This window comes from Neophocaena asiaeorientalis, unplaced genomic scaffold, assembly GCF_003031525.2.
Source record: "Neophocaena asiaeorientalis asiaeorientalis breed wild unplaced genomic scaffold, Neophocaena_asiaeorientalis_V1.1 scaffold67, whole genome shotgun sequence".
Lineage (NCBI taxonomy): Eukaryota > Metazoa > Chordata > Mammalia > Artiodactyla > Phocoenidae > Neophocaena > Neophocaena asiaeorientalis.
Window position 1 is genome coordinate 12,700,957 of NW_020173731.1, and position 18,243 is coordinate 12,719,199.

Here is an 18,243-nt window from a genome sequence, read left to right on the forward strand (position 1 = left end):
AAAAAAAAAAAAAAAAAAAGACCCAATGCAGCCGAAAATAAATAAATAGATAAACAAATAATATTTAAAAAATTAACTCCACTGCTCAATAGACGTGCGATCTATCAACACTCTCCAATTTTGACTTGATGAGTAAGGGCAGACAGAAGAACAAACCATGAATTCCCCTATTTTTCCCTTGATAATGGAATTTTTTCAGCGGGAGCAGGGAGGGAGATTTTCCTCCTCCCCTTCTAACTTTCTTGGCTGGCCTAACTGACGTAAGACACATTAACAGAAGAAAAAAAATCACAAAAGCCTAATAACATGTATACTTGGGAGAGACCTAGGAAAAGTGAGTAACTCTTCAAAGTGGTGGAAAAGGGCACCTTAAATACCATCTTCAGCTAAAGACAAAGGATGTGGTGATGGTGAGTCAGTTATGGGCGATCACCAGGAAAAGCACAGTAAACAAGGGTAAGGTTGTTATGCAGATTTAAGTTGCTGCCTTCTCCAATGATAAGAGTTTCTAAAGATTTAGTCATCCCCCTCTTCCTGGTACAGTGAGGGAGACACCCTTCCAAATGGAGATTTCCCTTATAAATGTAAATGCCTCTTACAAAGGGGTAAATTTTACTCAGTTTTCAGAGCTTCTCCTGTGTCTGCAGTTTCTTTAAAATAACCAGTTTAAAATAATTCTTATGTCAAGAGGGCATATTTTGCAGTGGCAAAATTCTGCTCCCCTACAAACGTAAGTGGTTAACCAATACAAGGAAATAACGTACATAGATAGGGTAGGGGGTCCCAGGAGGAAAAGAACCAGATAGAGCTTTTTTTTTTTTTTTTTTTTTTTCCCCCGGTATGCGGGCCTCTCACTGTTGTGGCCTCTCCCGCTGTGGAGCACAGGCTCCGGACGTGCAGGTTCAGCGGCCATGGCTTATGGGCCCAGCCGCTCCGCAGCATATGGGATCTTCCCGGGGCACGAACCCGTGTCCCCGGCATCGGCAGGCGGACTCTCAACCACTGTGCCCCCAGGGAAGCCCAGATATAGCTTTTTAACGTAAGAAAAGCCATTTTGGCCAAAGCCATTTTGTGATATAAGCCTGGCCATAATTCTTGTCCTTGAACAAATCTCAGTAATTAAAGATCTTAACGGAACACAGGAAAAGCAGCCTAGAAACAATGGTTCAGTGATAAAACAGAGTTATATAAACACAGTTCCTCCTCATGGAACTGCTTTTATATAACAACCGGATACACATCTTTGAGTTGTTCTACAAGAACTAAGGCTCCCAGCCAGGTGGAGGATAGTAAATACTTGCTAAGACCCCAAAATGGTTGGAACCTAAAGAATGATGATATTGACCTTTTCTGGCCCTCCTGACTTCAATCACCTAAGTCTTGGACTCTAACCTTTTCCCCAATTCAAAACTTCCCCGCTTTTGCTGTTTGAGGAGACACTGCTTTCGGAAAGATCCCCGGTGTTCTCCTTACTTGCTGTAAGTAATAAATGCTTCCTTCTGCTGCTCCTTGGCTGGGTTGAGTCTTTTGGCTTGACACCCACAAAGAGGTGAAGCCATTATTTGGGTAACAGTAACAACGTAAGAATAGCTATGGTAGATTTCCTTGGTTGTTCGTGTTTCCTAGAACACCACTGCCTTCTTTCTGTGACAACAGCTTACTGACTCATTTAAGACTGAGAGTTTCTGGAAGTATTTGCAAGTTCATACAGGCTCTCAGCCCAAAGGAAAATCAGAAATGACGATAAAGCACCGTGACACTAATGGAGTGTTCAGGAAGGAGACGTGCCAGAGGGAATGTCCTCTGCTCACCATTAGAGGGCGAATGATAGAAAGAGAAGGAGGAGACTTAGCCAGCTTCTGTATTTGATACTAAACGGTACTCTGAAGGAAGTCACAATCTATATGCTACAAGTTTGAATAATGAACTTACTATATTTAACTAATTAAGGACTCATAATGAATAAGTTAGTTTTATATCTACTTTCTCATCCTGATCTTGATAAAATTTCTTCATATTTAGCATTATCAGGCATATGAGGTGGGACAATTACTGTAGCTGAAACTGCACAACTCAGATGGGATGTGAACCCACGTGCCAGGACTCGAGCCCAGCCAGAATTCAGATTGGGGCTTGAAACCATGGTCTTTTAATTGAAATCACACACCTGGTCTCAGGACTTAATGAAGCTCAGGTTCTTTAAGTTTCATTGCAGTAAGAATTCAGTGAGAGACACAGTGATAGGTAAGAATGGATTTAATTAGAGAGATTCACATTCCATAGACAGAATGTGGTCCATCTCAAAAGGCGAGAGTGACCTTGGGAGAAGTACACGCCACAGACACAGTGTGGGCCATCAGAAGGCAAGAGGCCTTGAAATACGGGGTGGTTAGTTTTTATGGGCTGGGTAATTTCATAGGCTAATGAGTGGGAGGATTATTCCAAATATTTGGGGGGAAGGGATGGGGATTTCCAGGAATTGGGTAACCACCCATTTTTTGGCCTTTTATGATTACCTTCAGAACTGTCATGGTGCTGATGGGTGTGTCATTTAGCATGCTAATGTATTACAATAAGTGTATAATGAGGCTCATGGCCTACTGGAAGTCGAATCTTCCACCATCTTGGACCTAGTTGGTTCTAACCAGTTTTCGTCATGTCCTATGGCTATGTCATTCTTTTAAAGATGACATCCCCCCTTCCCTCCTGTTTCACAACTGGGCATTCGATTTAACTCAAATTTCCTGGCAACTAATGTGAGAAAATAAAACTGTTGGGGAAACACTGACTGAAACCGCCCACCCTGGCCAGCACCACAGTAACCATTTGCATGAGTTATTTTACGATAGGAGATCCTGGTAAGGAACACAGAACTAACAAGCCACCACCAACCGGAAGAATTTGGGAAAGGTCAAAAGGAGATGCCAGTCCATCCTACCAACCTTCCAGAATCCTTCTCGCTGGAATCCGTCTTGGCTGAGCAATGTGTGCGCCACTAGGAAGGACCCTGAGTCAGAATGATTAGCCAGACACAACCCGGAAACGAATCCCATCACCATAAAACCTGAGACTGTGAGTCAGGTGGCAAAGCAGTCCTTACCCTCCTGCTCTCCGCCCAGGTGCCCCTTCCCAATAAAGTCTCTTGCTCTGTCAGCACGTGTGTCTCCTCGGATAATTCATTTCCGAGTGTTAAAAAAGAGCTCACTCACTCTCGGGCCATGGAAGGGGTCCCCCTTCCTGCAACAAAACCATAAGGGGAAAGAATTATAATAAAGTCTTTCATCCATTCATTTGTAAAAATTCTCAGAACAAGAAATAAACAGAAAGGTTACCTATCTGAGAAAAGAATTTATTAATTATTCTCAATTTGGGAGAATGTATATAAGGGTAACTGATGTTTAAACAAACAAAATTCAGCCAAGTAAATCTGAGATCTAATTAGCTTTATTAGACGATTCAAGAATCCGGCAGCATCCCATCTAGCATTCCAGGCGTGGTACAAAATGGAAAGCTTTTAGAGAAAGGAGGGTGGGACAAGAAAGTTATTAGCAAAAGAAAGAGGTTACTTTGGGCCAGATCCTCCTCTTTTTGAGGGGAAGGGAATAGCAAGGATCTTTATCATGCAGATTACCTCACTTGTACCGATCAGGAAATTTCATATTGTTTTACAGGTCACATTTCTGGGCAGAACTGACACTTCAATGAAGCCGTGGTTTGATGTAGTGGAGGGCAAATGGCTCCATTTGGGGCTTGTTATTTCTTTTTTATTGAGGTGTCCAGCTCATTGGGGTATGAGCATGAGCTGGCTTTCTTTTTTCTGAGACCTGCCACCCAAGTTGTAGGTTGAACCTCCCTTTCTTACTGGGTGGTAGCTCTCTTAACAACTCATTTTGATCCCATAGTTTTTCATCTCATAACTAAAACTGAAACAGGAAGGAAGGGGGGCAGGGCACAACCTTTAAAAGAATGACAAAGCCATAGGACATGACATAAACTGGTTAGAACCAACTAGGAGCAAGACGGCAGACAAGACTTCAACTAGACCTTGAGCCTCCGTATACACTCATTGTAACACATCAGCAAGTTAAATGACACACACACAGGCGCCCTGACAGTTCCAAGGCTGACCATAAAAGGTCAACAAGTAGGCAGTGGCCAAGTTCCTGGAAATCCCTGCCCCTTCCCCCAAATAACTAGAATACTCCTCCCACTCATTAGCCTATGAAATTACCCATCCCTATAAAAACTGGCAACCCCGTAACCTGGTGCCGCTCTCGCCTTCTGAGATGGCCCACGTTCTGTTGAATGTGTTTCTCTCTCAATAAATCCACTTCTTACCTATCATTTTGTCTCTCACTAAATTCTTTCTGTGATGAGACACTAAGAACCTGAGCTTCGTTAAGTCCTGAGACCAGGTGTGTGATCTCAATTAAAAGACTGTGGGTTCAAATTTCCCTGGTGGCACAGTGGTTAAGAATCCACCTGCCAGTGCAGGGGACATGGGTTCGAGCCCTGGTCTGGGAAGTTCCCACATGCCGCGGAGCAACTAAGCCTGTGCGCCACAACTACTGAAGCCTGCACTCCTAGAGCCCGTGCTCTGCAACGAGAGAAGCCACTGCAAAGAGAAGTCCACGCACTGCAACAAAGAGTAGCCCCTGCTCACTGCAACTAGAGAAAGCCTGTGAGCAGTACGAGGACCCAACGCAGCCAAAAATAAACAAAGAAACAAACAAATAAATAAATTCATTTATTTAAAAACAGACAAAAAAGAAAAAAAAGAGACCGTGGGTTCAAGTCCCATCTAGGTTTTGGCTGGGTTTGAGTGCCCCTAAAACTGAGTCCCTCTGCTGAGTTTATGATTAACCTCTCTATCCAAAACTTATTCCTTTTCTTGTCCCACCCCTGTTCCCCTCAAGATTGAGGAGTATCAAAGAAAAGGGGGGATTGACACTGAGCAGGATCCTGTGGGGCCCTCCCAGGTACAAAAGATACCCCCCCGCACACTTCTTGTTTATAGAAGAAGGCTTTAGTCTCCTAGGCCTTCCCTGAGTTCCAAAGAACAGATTCAAATTCAAGCAGTTACTAATTAAAGAATGCAGAAACACAGGAAAAGCAGTCAAGAAACAATAATTCAGTGATAGAACAGAGTCCTAGTTCTGCCTCAGGGAATAAGCATAACAATCTGATACATATTTTCGAGTTGTTCTGTAGGAACTAAGACCCCCACCCAGTTGGAGGATGGTAAATACATGCTGAGACGCCAGACTGGTGAGAACCAGAAGGTTGATGACTGAGATTCCTGGAACACCACCCTGTTTACCTCACCACCAACTAGTCCAAAGAAAGTTGTACAGCCTGCAGCCCTCACCCTAAATATTGCCTTTAAAAATTCTTCCTTGGGAATTCCCTGGTGGTCCAGTGGTTAGGACTCAGCGCTTTCACTGCTGTGGCCTAGGTTCGGTCCCTGGTTGGGGAACTAACATCCTGTAAGCCAAGCGGTGCAGCCAAAACAAAACAAAATACTCTTCCCTGAAAACCATTGGGGAGTTCAGGTCTTCCGAGCATGAACCACCCATTCTCCGTGTATAGCCCTTGCGATAAACCTTCTTCTGCTCCAAACACCGACGTTTCAGTTTGTTTGGCCTCACTGTATGTCGGGCACGTGGACTTGGGTTCGACTACGTAACTGTCTCTTGGTTATGAGAATCCTTACATGCCAGTGTTTTTCAGTTCTGTCTGAATCTTCATCTCACATCTGATACAAATCTCTCCTTCCTTGACTGAGTAAGGTTGCCATCCTCCCTCTGTGCTTGTTGTTGCTTCCCAGGCCAACCTTTACCGGCCATCAATATCAGACTGATGTGGTACCCTCTGTGTGGCAGGAATTTAAATGCTGGTCACATGTAGAGTGAATCTGAGAGCAATGAAGAAATCTACCCAAAATATAGCCACCGGGTATGAGAGAGCTAGCTCCTGTAAAAATCTGTCTTTATCCCACCGTCCTGGTCTGCTTGGGCTGCTATGACAACAATACCATAGACTGGGTGACTTAAACAGCAAACATTTATTTCTCACAGTTCTGGAGGCTGGGAAGTCCAAGATCAAAGTACTCACAGATTTGGTGTCTGGTGAGAGCCTGGCATCTGCTTCCTAGGCAGCCATCTTCTTGCTGTGTCCTCACAGGGCGGAAGGGATGAGGGAGCTCCCTTGGGCCTCTTTTACAAGGGCACTAATCCCATTCACGAGAGCATAACCGTCATGACCTAATCACTTCCAAAGGCCCCACCTTCTACTACTCTCACAATGGGGATTAGGTTTCAACATATGAATTTTGGGGGCACACAAATGTTCAGTCTATAGCACCCACCAAAATGTTTGTGAAGCCACCTCAGATGGTCTATACCTCACAGGCCTAGAGGCCTCTTGCCTTGGCACCCTGTTGAGGTGGTGCCAACAAAATGACCCAGGTCCAGTTGCCTTCCTCTGGTGACACTTTTATTGTTGCCATGGCCAACGGTGGGTGGCCATCTGCTCCACAGCCCTTTCTCTCAATTCTGGCAACACACTGCTCTTTCTCCTTTTACTGGGGCATCAGGTACTCTGCAGAAGAGATGGTTAGCATCCCTGGGGACGGGGGCAGTGAAGGAGGAAAGAAACTCTTTTCCTGACCAGCATGTCCTCAAAGGCTAACCGCAATCACATCTCAGTCCTCTCCTGTGGAGAAGGGATGCGATGTGGTGGAGAGCAGTACATGGTAGGACTAATTTTCCTACTCTCAGTAAGCCTTGAGTGGTGTTGGCAGACCCTTATCAGCTGGTGGTGCTCTGAACTCAGAATGTGGGATGTTTTTACACCTTTGATACTTAGCTTTAAGCCTTAGTCTCCATTCCTGAACCACAGAAGAAAACCTCACTCAACATTTTATAAAGACATGCACTGAAACCACATCATCAAGTGTCACATCGATAACCTGAATTCATCTTGGGCCTCGTCCCAAGAACTAGGGTGAATACAAAGGATTTAATTATATTTTCCTAAAGGCAAAGTGATTTCAGTTTGATAGGAGAGACTGAGTACATACATTAACAGAGCAATGCAGAAAACAGACAAATATTCAGAACAATTACAGTAGCATATGCTTTATATTATGTCCATTTCACAGAAAAAGGAACAAAGGCACATTTATTTAAGTGGAATGAGCCTAGATGTCTTCACTTCCAGCTTTGTCCATGTTTTAAAATTATTTTTTGCTTTGACATAACTTACAGAAGAGTTGCAAAGATAGTACAGAGAGTTCCTGTATACCCTTCACCCAGCTTCCCCTAATGTTAATTACATAACCATGGCACATTTATCAAAACATTTATCAAAATTAACATTGATGCAATACTATTAACTAAAATATGGACTTTCTTGTTTTTCATTTCACCATTTTTTCCACTAATGCCCTTTTCCTGTACTATGATCCCATCCAAGGCATCATGTTATATTTTAGTCATCATGTCTTCTTAGTCTCCACCAGTCTGACAGTTTCTCCAGTCTTCCCTTGTCTTTCATGACTTTAACACTTTTAAGAGTTCCAGTCAGGTATTTGTAGAATGTCATTCAATTTGAGTTTTCTGATGTTTCTCATGATAAGACTGGGGTTGTGGATTTGGGGGAAGAATACCACGGCGGTGAAGTACCCTTCTCCTTGATCATATAGCAGTATAACTTATTACTGGTGAGTTGACCTTGATCACATGGTTAAGGTGGTGTCTACCAAGTTTAGAAACCAAGGTCTGAGAGCTAAGTGCATTCACCGCTACTGGACCATGATTGCTGCTAGACCCTCCAGTGGACAGAGTTAGGAAGTATATATGTATACTAGCCTATGTATATACACGTCTATATTTCCTTTTCTACTTGCTTGTTTGTCACTTCTTTCTCCGACAGCAAGAAACCTGCCTCTCCCTACCTGTAATATATTTACTTATTTGTTCAATTCAAGTATGCCCTACAAATTTACCAACTAGACTGCAGTGTTTGTTTTCAGTTCTTTGTGTCTTTATCTTACAGTTTCAAGCAAAACATTGTTTTCCAAAGTTACTTAGGCCAGCTCATTTTTTCCCCCACTCCCTTCAGTGAGATTATATCATACATTTGTGAAACAGATTCATTTTTTACAATCTGCATTTTATTGTGGGTTCCCCTGACAGCGTGGTGAATTTTTTAAAATTTTGCATATGATAAAAGTCACCCTTTGTGCTATACAGCTTTTTGTGTGTGTGTTCTGACAAATGAATACAGTCATGTATCCATCACCATAGTACAATACAGAACAATTATCCTAAAAATTCCCTCGTACAGCTCCTTTGTTGTAAACCCCTTCCCTCTTCCCAAACCTGCCAACCACTGATCTGTTTTCCACCCCTATAGTTTTGCCTTTTTCAGAATGTCATATAAATGAAACCATACAATATGTAGATTTTTAGGTCTAGCTTCTATCACTTAGCAAAATACGTTTAATATTTGTCCATGTTGTTGCATGAACCTACTTCACTCCTTTTTACTGCTGAGTGTGGATAAACTCATCGTGTGGACACAGGACACTTGTTTATCCATTCACCTGTTGAAAGACATTTGGGTTATTTCTAGGTTTTGGCAATTATGGATAAAGCTGCTATAAACAGTCATGTATGGGTTTTTTTGTGAATACAAATTTCACACTTGGATAAATACCTAATGGTGGAATGACTGGGCTGTATAATAGGTTTATGTTTATAAGAAACTGCCAGACGGGCTTCCCTGGTGGTGCAGTTGCTGGGAGTCCGCCTGCCGATGCAGGGGACGCGGGTTCGTGCCCCGGTCTGGGAGGATCCCACATGCCGCGGAGCAGCTGGGCCCGTGAGCCATGGCCGCTGAGCCTGTGCGTCCGGAGCCTGTGCTCCGCAACGGGAGAGGCCACAACAGTGAGAGGCCCACGTACCGCAAAAAAAAAGACAAACAAAAAAGTCTGCCAAACAGTTTTCCAGAGTGAATGTTATGCCTTGCAATCCCTTCAGCAATGAGCGAGAGTTCCTGTTGTTCTGCATTTTCTCCAGCGTTTGGTTGTCCACACTCATTTTAGAGCGGAAAATGTCCCCCCACCCCAACCCAACTTCCTTGTTCCTTTTGGCCTCTGCCTGGATTACCAAATAATCTGTATTCCTGCTTTGCAGCCTGCTGGTATTAGTGAAGGGAATGATTTTAGACTACTTCATGTTTCCACTGTGTACTAAAGCACTCTTCCATTTTTGACCTCCTCACAGACCTATAAGGCAGTTTCAGCATTCTTAAGTTGGTATGAGATATCACCGCACCCTGCCTGAGAAGAATTTCTTTCTGACTTTCTCAAACCTCTGCTTTTGTGAGCCTCTTAGCTCCCTACTCATTTCAGCTTCTTTTTAGCGTAACCAAACGAATCCACTGAAATACAAGGGTGGTCAAGGGTCTTCACTAGACCCTGTAATGGCTATGGATCCGGCAGGACAGACCACTCCATGTGACTTTCCAGCTGGGTGGCTGGGTCTTAATTCATCAGGAAGGAGCCATGTGTCAGGCCCCTGCTCAAAGTCCCTACCTCCTACCTTGGCAGCTCACACATTCTTGTAGTCATGAGAGTCTTCATTTGACATCTCTTCTCCATGTTTCATCTGACTGTTCTCACTCTGTGCAGATGACTGATAGGCCACATAATCCTTTAAGGCCAGGAAACTCCCTGACTGCATGACAGGTTGGATGTGGGTCTCTGGACCATCTGCCCTGCCCTCTACATGGTCTGTGTTTGAGGATGTTGCTTCCTTCTCCTCCCGCTGCTGGTTTCCACTGGGATCTGGTGGTACATTTTCATAATCTCTGCAGCACTGAAAAGTTCCCCAGGGCTGCTTCCCTTGGATGGTCTCGAGATCCAACACTGCCATGTTGACATAATCATCTGAGGTCTGAGAAGACCCTTCCCCATCGTTGAGTGGATAACTGCTCTCAGTTCCTGGAGACCCCAAACTGGTGCAGTCACTGGCGTTCCCACAGCCCTCATCTATTTCTTCAGTCAACTCCAGCACCTTGGTACTTGGGAGGATGAAGAGGTTCCCAGGAGGGCTGTTGTTAGAAGCTAAAGTCTCAGCAATCTCCTTTGCTGTGGGGATATTGACATAATCTCTTGAATCCTCTGAAGAAGTGCTTGGGCAATCTCTTGAAGCTCTGACATTGACATAGTGCGCTGAGGGAGTGAGGTTTCCATACATCTGGGGCCCCACGGTATTGTCATAGATGCCCACTGCATACCCCATGGCATGAGTATGGGCTCTGTGCACATGGAGGGCCTCACGTGCTTGGGAGGGCTATGAGTAAGAAGAGAAAGCCAGTGACAGGATAGAAGTAGAAACATGGACAAAACCTTTCTTCTTCCCTGCCCAGTACTACTACATCTAATGGTTCTTCCTCTCAGTTCTTCACTTTGGAGCAAAGGTCTGAATCAGGGATCTCAAACCTCAAGGCTTCAGATGCCAGGTAGGAATAAGTGAAGTAGGCTGGGTTTAAGGAAAGCAGCAGTGTAAATTTGACAATAAATCGCAACTGTTTTTTGGCCATACTGTGGGGTTCCAATGGGGAGTGGGGGAAGTCTTATGAATTGGAGAGAGCCTGCCACACCCCAGAGCACACTGAGGCGCGGCACAGTGGTTAAAGGTAGAGGCTTAGGCTCAGACTGAGGGTGCAAGTCCCAGGCCTCACCACTCTGTGCTGAGTTTGGGCAAGTTACCTAATCTCACTGTGCCTTAGTTTCCTAACTTATAAAATGGGTATAATCATAACAATATCTACACCATGAGGGTTTTGTGAGGAGTAAATGGATTACGGACCGTAAAGTGTTTCGAATAGCTCCTGGCACAAAGGAAACACTACAAAATGCTTGCTGTTACATTAGTATAAGGGCAGCTGACACGCAGGTCGGCTGCTTATGGCCAATTAAAGATGCTAGTCTGTTGTCCCCAGAACTCCTGATTTTCAAGAAAAGCTGGACATCTGGACTTTAATGTGAAATCTTTTAGGTTTTTGAATGTTGCCAACTGGTTCGTGATGTCCTTCAAACACTACAGAGTACAATCCAAACATGTTTGTGGGCTTAAGCCAGTTTGAAATCTAAACTCTAGATGCAAAATTCCCTCAGGGCCCCCCCTGAGTCCTAGAAGTAGCTTTAGCAGTGGAGTTTCCTCTGCTCTTCTTTTATCAGCCACTTAGACTTGCTGCCCCCAGGAAGTCTTAGAAGCAGGATCAGAGCCCAAGGATGGGACATGCAAGAGGAAGGGGAAGCAAAGGTGGCAACATGGAGTGGCCGCGTGGTAATCAGCCTAAGCCCCTGAGTGAAGAAAGGCTGGGTAACAACCGAATTAACAGCAGCTGCAGCATGGCTGTACTTACCCAAGGATGGTCACAAAACCAAAGGAATTGATTCTTTTAACAAGCCAATGAGAACCTATCTATGGAAATAAGCACCCTGATCTTCAAAACAGTCCCTCTACTGTCCCTGGTGTGACTCCTCCTGGGGAGCTGCCTTCAGAGCCAGACCACAAGACACAAGGGATTATTGTTATTAATTGTAATAGTCCCCTTGTAACCTCAAAGGTATCCCCGAGGTGCTCAGTGCTTTCTACACCAGTTACTGTGCTGAGTGAACTTACGAGTATTTCTGCTATGGAGGAGGATTGAAACAATTTGACATAGGCTCAGAAGTAATTGTCAAAGTAGGACTTTAAGAGTATTTTGAGTACCAACAGCACTGTTGGATTATTTAGGTACCCTCCCAAGGTGATTACTTTGAAGGGGACAACACTCATTTGGAAATCACATTTCAGTTCTAACATCGTGTCCTTGAATACATGTGCCCTGGTGCCTTTCCTAAAATCCCAAGTGCTTGCTCCTCTCTTTCTAAATTTTTTGCCTTGGGTGGTAGGGAAGTCCTGAGGCTAGTCTTCCCAATTTATTAATAGGGCCTAGGGGGTGGGGGGCAGGGGGCTGGTGTGTGTGTGTGCCAAAGGACATGCTGTTTGCAGAGGCTTAGAGCCAAGACCTAGCACTCTTGCACTTCAGCTCTTCTGCCAGAGATATATCATTTCTCCCAAACGGGTTGTCATTTCACTTGACTCTTACCACATGCTCAGAGGGAGGGCTGTCAGAATTTCTGGAGAGGAGCCTCTCGGTACTGAAAATACGAATACTTCTTGACGGATGTCTTCCTGAAAGGACAGAGAACAAACCCTGAACGTAGTCAGCCAGTCCTCCGAGTGCTTCAGCCTGTACAATTCCTGCATCTTGGGTGAAGTGGGTTTGTGTGATGTCTGGGGTTTGGGGCCTGGCGTTCTGTGGGGAGAGGGTCAGAGTTACAGGGATGATGTGCTAGGAGACCCGGAACCCTCCTCAGCTAGCTGAGGACAAAAGGACACTAGCACAGGAATTGAGGAGGCTGGGAAGGAGGCTCCTGGGGCGAACCCTCCCTGCCTTGAGGCTGGAGGCCATTTTCTCCTTCTGTATGTCTTTCCCAATGCTAGACGTACCCAGCTGTCGCCTGCTAACTTACGTCAAGAAAAACCAAAGTTGCTGTCTATGTAATCAAACCATTATGCAGTACTCCATAAACTTATACGGTGATGTATGTCAATTTTTTATCAATGAAATCGGAAAAAGAAACAAACAAAACCCCCAACCCAGATGACCTCCCGCTCCCTTCTTCGAGCTCTCCAAGCCCCCATTGGAGTTGCATCTTGCAGTCTATCTATCCCATTCTCTCTCATGCTCCCTGAAGGGCAGAAAGGTCTGCAACTTTAGAGAAAGTTGCGTCCAGGTGAGAGGTACATTCCGGGGGTAGAAGTTCTGTAGGTCTGGACTCCATGGATTAAAAAGAAAAACCTACCCAGCTCTTCTTGTCTTCGGGGCAAGAGGTCATAAATATTTTTGGCTACTTGTCTGGGTCGAGGCAGAGTCAGCAAGGGCATGACGGTAACCTGGAAGTAAGGAACTCGCCCTGCAAGGCAATGAGAGACACGGAGGTCATGGCTGGGCCCAGCTGCACAGAATGCGGGGCCCCTTGGGGATGAGACGGTCCCTGAAAATATTGCCCACCCTCACCATGTGTCATGAAAAATACGTTTTCAGACTTGACCAATTCCCTTTGAGCTAGAAGCATAGGGGACTCAGTGGACAGAAGCAGGGCACAGGGATACCAGGGCAATGACTTTGAAAATGGAACTCCACTCAGCACTGAGCCTTATGGAGCCACAGCTTAGGATCCCAAGGGAGAAAATGACCCGTGTGTCAGGTAAGAACAGAGGACTGCCCAGCCCAACAGTTTATCTCTGGAGGATAAACTGGGCTTTAAATGCTGGGCTAGTTGATTGATCCTAGTGTGTCTCAACTTTGGACAAACAAGGGACTCACGCTTCTTCCATTTGCTCCACTTCCACAGGATGCAGAAAACTGCGACAACCAGGAGGATGGCAAGGAGTCCCGCAAACCCAGAAAAGATGCTGCTGTTGTGGTCTTTAGCTCTGCGAGGAAAACCAAATGCCATGACCCAGCCATAGGAGGGTGGGAGGTTGGAGAAGATGTTTCCTTTAGGAGGTAGGGCTTGAGGATTTGGAATGAGAGCCCGGTGAAGGAAAGCTGAGGTGGGGTGGGCTGGGTGGTGGAAGACAGGGTCATATTCCCTTGGAGAGTGGGAAATAGGACATGGGAGAAGGGACCTATCCCTTTTGAAGGCCTACTGCATGCCAGTGCTTTGCAGGTGAACCTTATTTAATCTGTACAACAATCCCATTTCTCTTTGTGACCAAGGAATCCGAGAATTAGACTCAGAAAGGTAGAGTGACGTGTCAAAGATCACATAGGTAGGAAGGAGCATGATGGAACGTGAGTCTAGGTCTGTTTGGGCCCAAAGACTCTTCTTTCTATGGCTTCACACTGTCTTCCAAACTTGTAATGTCAAGTCCACCTGCTCCCGCTTCCCCCATTCCCTGCTCCTGGGCTTTCTGTCTTGCTCGAAGGAGAAGATTACCCGACTTACAATCAGGGAGCAGCTCTGGGACAAGAGTTCTGGTTGCCTGCACTTGAATAACCCCTGTAGCGCCAACTTGTGGAGCTGGTCTCCAAGCAACACTCTGTTGTTCTGCGGAATTTAACCAATGCAAATGCACGGAGCAAGTTCTGGGTTACTTGCAGTTCCCAGGCAGGCACGGAGTTACTGCTCTGCTTTGCCTATTAGAAGCAGCCAACTGACGTTACAGAAGGAATCACTAGCAGACCTGCTCCCCCAGTTACTAGAAACCAGGTCATCTATCAGGGAAGATTTTTGTCCTCCTGAGTTCTAGGCTTGTTTACCCAACTCTGTATTGGACATTTCCACAAGGTTGCCTAATAGACATTTCAAACCAAAAATGTCTGAAACAGAACTCCTGTTCTCCCCCCACAAACCTGCCCCTCTGGTGTTTCCCATCACCTAATGACTCGGCCAAAAACCCTGGAGCCGTCCTTGAATGTTTTCTTTCTTTCACACCCCACTTCTAGCTAACCAGCAGACGCTGTCTGCTCATCCCTGGGCATCTATCCAAACCAGTCACCTCTTGCTCCTCCATTACCAGCGCCCTGGTCTGAACCACCGTGCATTCCACGTGGACCTTTGCAAGAACCTCTCTGATGGGTTTCCTTGCTTTCACTCTTGGCCCCAGCACACTATCTTCACACACGGGCCAGAGTGATCCTCTAAACGGTAAATCAGATCACGTCCCTCCTCTGCTCGCACCCCCCATGACTTCCTATCACACTTGGGATAACACCCATAGTCCCTACCCAGTGAGAACTTCATGGTCTCTTCTGTTCTGGCTTCTGCCTGCCTCTGACCTCATTTCCTACCACTTTCCCTCTGACCGTGACCTCCAGGACTCCGTGCTGTTCCTGGCAAAGCAGTCTGGTCTCTCAGACCTGCTGCTCCCGCTCCCACAGCTCAGTCCCTCATTTCACTCAGGTCTCTTCTGAAACGTCACCTCCTCAGACAGGTCCTCCCTGGCCACACCCTCCCTCATACTCTCAGTCCTCTTACTCTGCCCTGGTTTTTCCTCAGAGCACTTATGACTCACTGACATTATGTTATCCATGCATTTGTTCATCTGTTTCTATCTGACCCTCCCACTTGACTGTAAGCTCCAGGAGGTCATGAACTTGTCTGTCTGGTTCACCTGGTGCCTGAAACAGTGCCTGGTACTCAGTAGGGGCCTGATGAATATTTGTTAAATGAATGAATGAGTAAATTATCAAACAAATGAATGAATATAGAGATAGGATTATTTTGCCGGGAGAGTTGCAGGGTTCTGACATTTTACGAATTCATTCCCCATCAGTGCCTCTGTCCACCTGCAAGTGGCATGTATTTGTTTGTCATGGTAATGATACTTACCTCCCCAAACTACAGTGATTTAAAATTTATAATTTTGAGCTGTGCTGTTATGATAGCACTGAAATTTATACCTCCCACTGTCAAAGTTTCAATGGCTGATGGATTTTTTATTTAACATAATATTGAAGTTTTAGCTGTAAAATTTACATCTACGATTAGTTCTGTGGGGTTTTATGTTCTAAGGATATATCTTTATCATATCTATGATTCCATTTTTATTCATGGCAAGTTTTTAGGGCCTAAAAACACATGAAAAAAGTGGGCTTTCTGTTTCCATCAGAGTGGGAACTAGTTTTTGTTTTTGTTTCTTTGAGGAGTGATTGGTGCGACCTGAGACAGTAATGATCGAGGACAGCAATCAGGGCCTCTGAGCGTGAGAAATCCAACCCGGCCAGGCAGCCAGCTCTAAGGAAATGTTGTGTTATCATATTTTGTCTCCCCCTATCAACTCCTTTTTCTCCTCAATACCCATTTCTTTCCTCCAAGCAGTTCTGAGTAAACTTCTCTGAGCCTATTGGTCTCAGGGGACCACCCTGGTGAGGGGGTGGCGATGCTGCTGGGGTAGAAGCCTCCCAGGGCAGACCAGGGCCCTCTGTCTAAATCAGGGGAGGGGAGAGCTCACCACCCGGGCCACTTACGTGTCTGGGCTGCTGAGGGTTCCCTGCAGAGTGCTGGGCTGTGAGGTCTTCCCTCTGATTTCTGAGCGGGTCGGTATGGTGACATCCATTATCCCAGGACTGTCTCTGGCTTCAGCTCCTCCTTCTAAGCCTTCTCTTAATCGTCATCTGCTTGCCAGCCTGTCTGCCACTTTCCCTGGCTCTTCCTAAATTGCTGACTCCTAGGAGAAAAGGCGGAATTGGTTTGTGTTTTACATATAATCCTGTGTGGTATAACCACTTTTTTTAGTAGATAAGAATGACAGAACTCCTCCTGGTCTCCATGTCTTCCGAACATTCCCTAACATACAACATTTTACTCTCAAAATTCATCTTCGTAAATCTTTATTTACCAAAGTCCCTCACAAATAAAGTCTATTGGTTTTTATTTCTTTCTTTCTAAAGCATCCCATCTATCTTTCTAGAACTTTCTACCCCCCAATCAACTCCCTACCTTGCCTCTATCCCTTAAATGTCAGGCTGACTTGACCCAAAATATGAAACAACAGGTTTGGTTCTACCTGGATGTAGCTGCGATGCCGACTGCAGGAGGGGCGAGCTCCTCTGGGTGTGGTGCTCCGTGGCGAGGCTCAGGGGGAAGCCAGGGCCTCTGCCTTGTGAGGGGGATGTGAGGGGCACTGACGGGGAAACCGCTGAGAAGGCCGAGACAGGCTCCGTGAGAAGCTCATCTTCCCCCACCCCCCAAAGCAGAGATAAGAGAGCAAACACTTTGCCAGAATGGAAACGGAGAGTCAGCCACAGGAAGCAACACCACCAACGTGCTAATGAAGCATGGGGCCCAGGAAAGGCTGCTCAGCTCTTAATAAGGTAGAAGCAATCATGTCTGCACCACGTTCCCTGGGCTGGCCGGCGCGCTGTGTTCTGGGGGGAGCGTGATTCAAGATGGGGCAAGGTGGTGGGGGATTTGTGATTGCTCGCCCCGGGTTTCTGAGACACGGGGAGTTTTGTAAGCCTCCAGATTTACAATGTTTGTTTCAGCACTGGGAGGTGCTTTTCAGAAACAGATGCAGATCTCTGGCACCGGCTGCTGATTCGTGGGCGGAGGGTGCAGAGGAGGACTGGTGGTTTTCATAAACACTTCCCAGGTGATTTTCACAGAACTGGTCTGTGTTTCACATTTTGAGGGCTTCTGCTCTGGGTACGAGCCCCAGAATGAAGCTGAAGCAGGATTGACATGGCCCCGGGGGCCTGCCCTCGGGGCCCCCGGCTGCTGGCTGGCTTGCTTACAGGGCTCTTCAAGAGAAGATCCATCCCAGTCTGGCCTGTTGTGCACCTGTCTCAGAAGCTGGAAGATTCACTCCCCGTGTCTACCCAAAGTGTCCCAAACGTCAAAGTTTTCTTTTTTTTTTTTTTTATAAATTTATTATTTATTTACTTTTGGCTGCGTTGGGTCTTCGTTGCCGCACGCGGGCTTTCTCTAGTTGTGGCGAGAGGGGGCTGCTTTTCGTTGTGGTGCACGGGCTTATTGCGGTGGCTTCTCTTGTTGCTGAGCACAGGCTCTAGGCGCGTGGGCTTCAGTAGCTGTGGCTCACGGGCTTAGTTGCTCCGCGGCACGTGGGATCTTCCCCCACCAGGGATCGAACCTGTGTCCCCTGCATTGGCAGGTGGATTCTTTTTTTTAACATCTTTATTGGAGTATAATTGCTTTACAATGGTGTGTTAGTTTCTGCTTTATAACAAAGTGAATCAGCTATACATATACATATATCCCCATATCTCCTCCCTCTTGTGTCTCCCTCCCACCCTCCCTATCCCACCCCTCTAGGTGGTCACAAAGCACTGAGCTGATCTCCCTGTGCTATGTGACTGCTTCCCGCTAGCTATTTTACATTTGGTAGTGTATATATGTCCATGCCACTCTCTCACTTCGTCCCAGCTTACCCTTCCCACTCCCTGTGTCCTCAAGTCCGTTCTCTACATCTGCATCTTTATTCCTATCCTGCCCCTAGGTCCTTCAGAACCATTTCTTTTCTTCTTAAGATTGGCAGGCGGATTCTTAATCACTGTGCCACACGGGAAGTCCCTTCAAAGATTGTTCAAGGTTTTTTTTCTAGCTTTCTCCCCCTCTTCCTTTTACCCATTTCCTGACACTGTTTCATCTTG

General features: G+C 45.9%; 1 protein-coding gene across 1 annotated transcript; it reads right to left on the minus strand.

The window, feature by feature from the left end:
* Positions 1 to 8,888: 8,888 nt before the first annotated feature.
* LAX1 (lymphocyte transmembrane adaptor 1) lies at positions 8,889 to 17,046 on the minus strand. The gene is made up of 6 exons (XM_024751140.1): positions 16,641 to 17,046; positions 16,102 to 16,301; positions 13,453 to 13,562; positions 12,929 to 13,039; positions 12,169 to 12,254; positions 8,889 to 10,361 (listed from the first exon to the last, which is right to left on the minus strand). The coding sequence occupies exons 2-6, from the start codon at positions 16,188 to 16,190 to the stop codon at positions 9,618 to 9,620; spliced, it is 1,140 nt and encodes a 379-aa protein (XP_024606908.1). The 5' UTR covers positions 16,191 to 16,301; positions 16,641 to 17,046; the 3' UTR covers positions 8,889 to 9,617.
* Between the last annotated feature and the right edge of the window lie 1,197 nt (positions 17,047 to 18,243).

What these genes read in the sequence shown, in the direction of transcription:
- LAX1 (XM_024751140.1), bottom strand. Translation starts at nt 16,190, where the DNA reads ATGGATGTCACCATACCGACCCGCTCAGAAATCAGAGGGAAGACCTCA. An exon ending in GTGGAGCAAATGGAAGAAGC is followed by an intron (nt 13,040 to 13,452) that starts GTGAGTCCCTTG and finishes ATTGCCTTGCAG; the next exon opens with GGCGAGTTCCTTACTTCCAG. An exon ending in GCCCTCCCTCTGAGCATGTG is followed by an intron (nt 10,362 to 12,168) that starts GTAAGAGTCAAG and finishes TCTTACTCATAG; the next exon opens with CCCTCCCAAGCACGTGAGGC.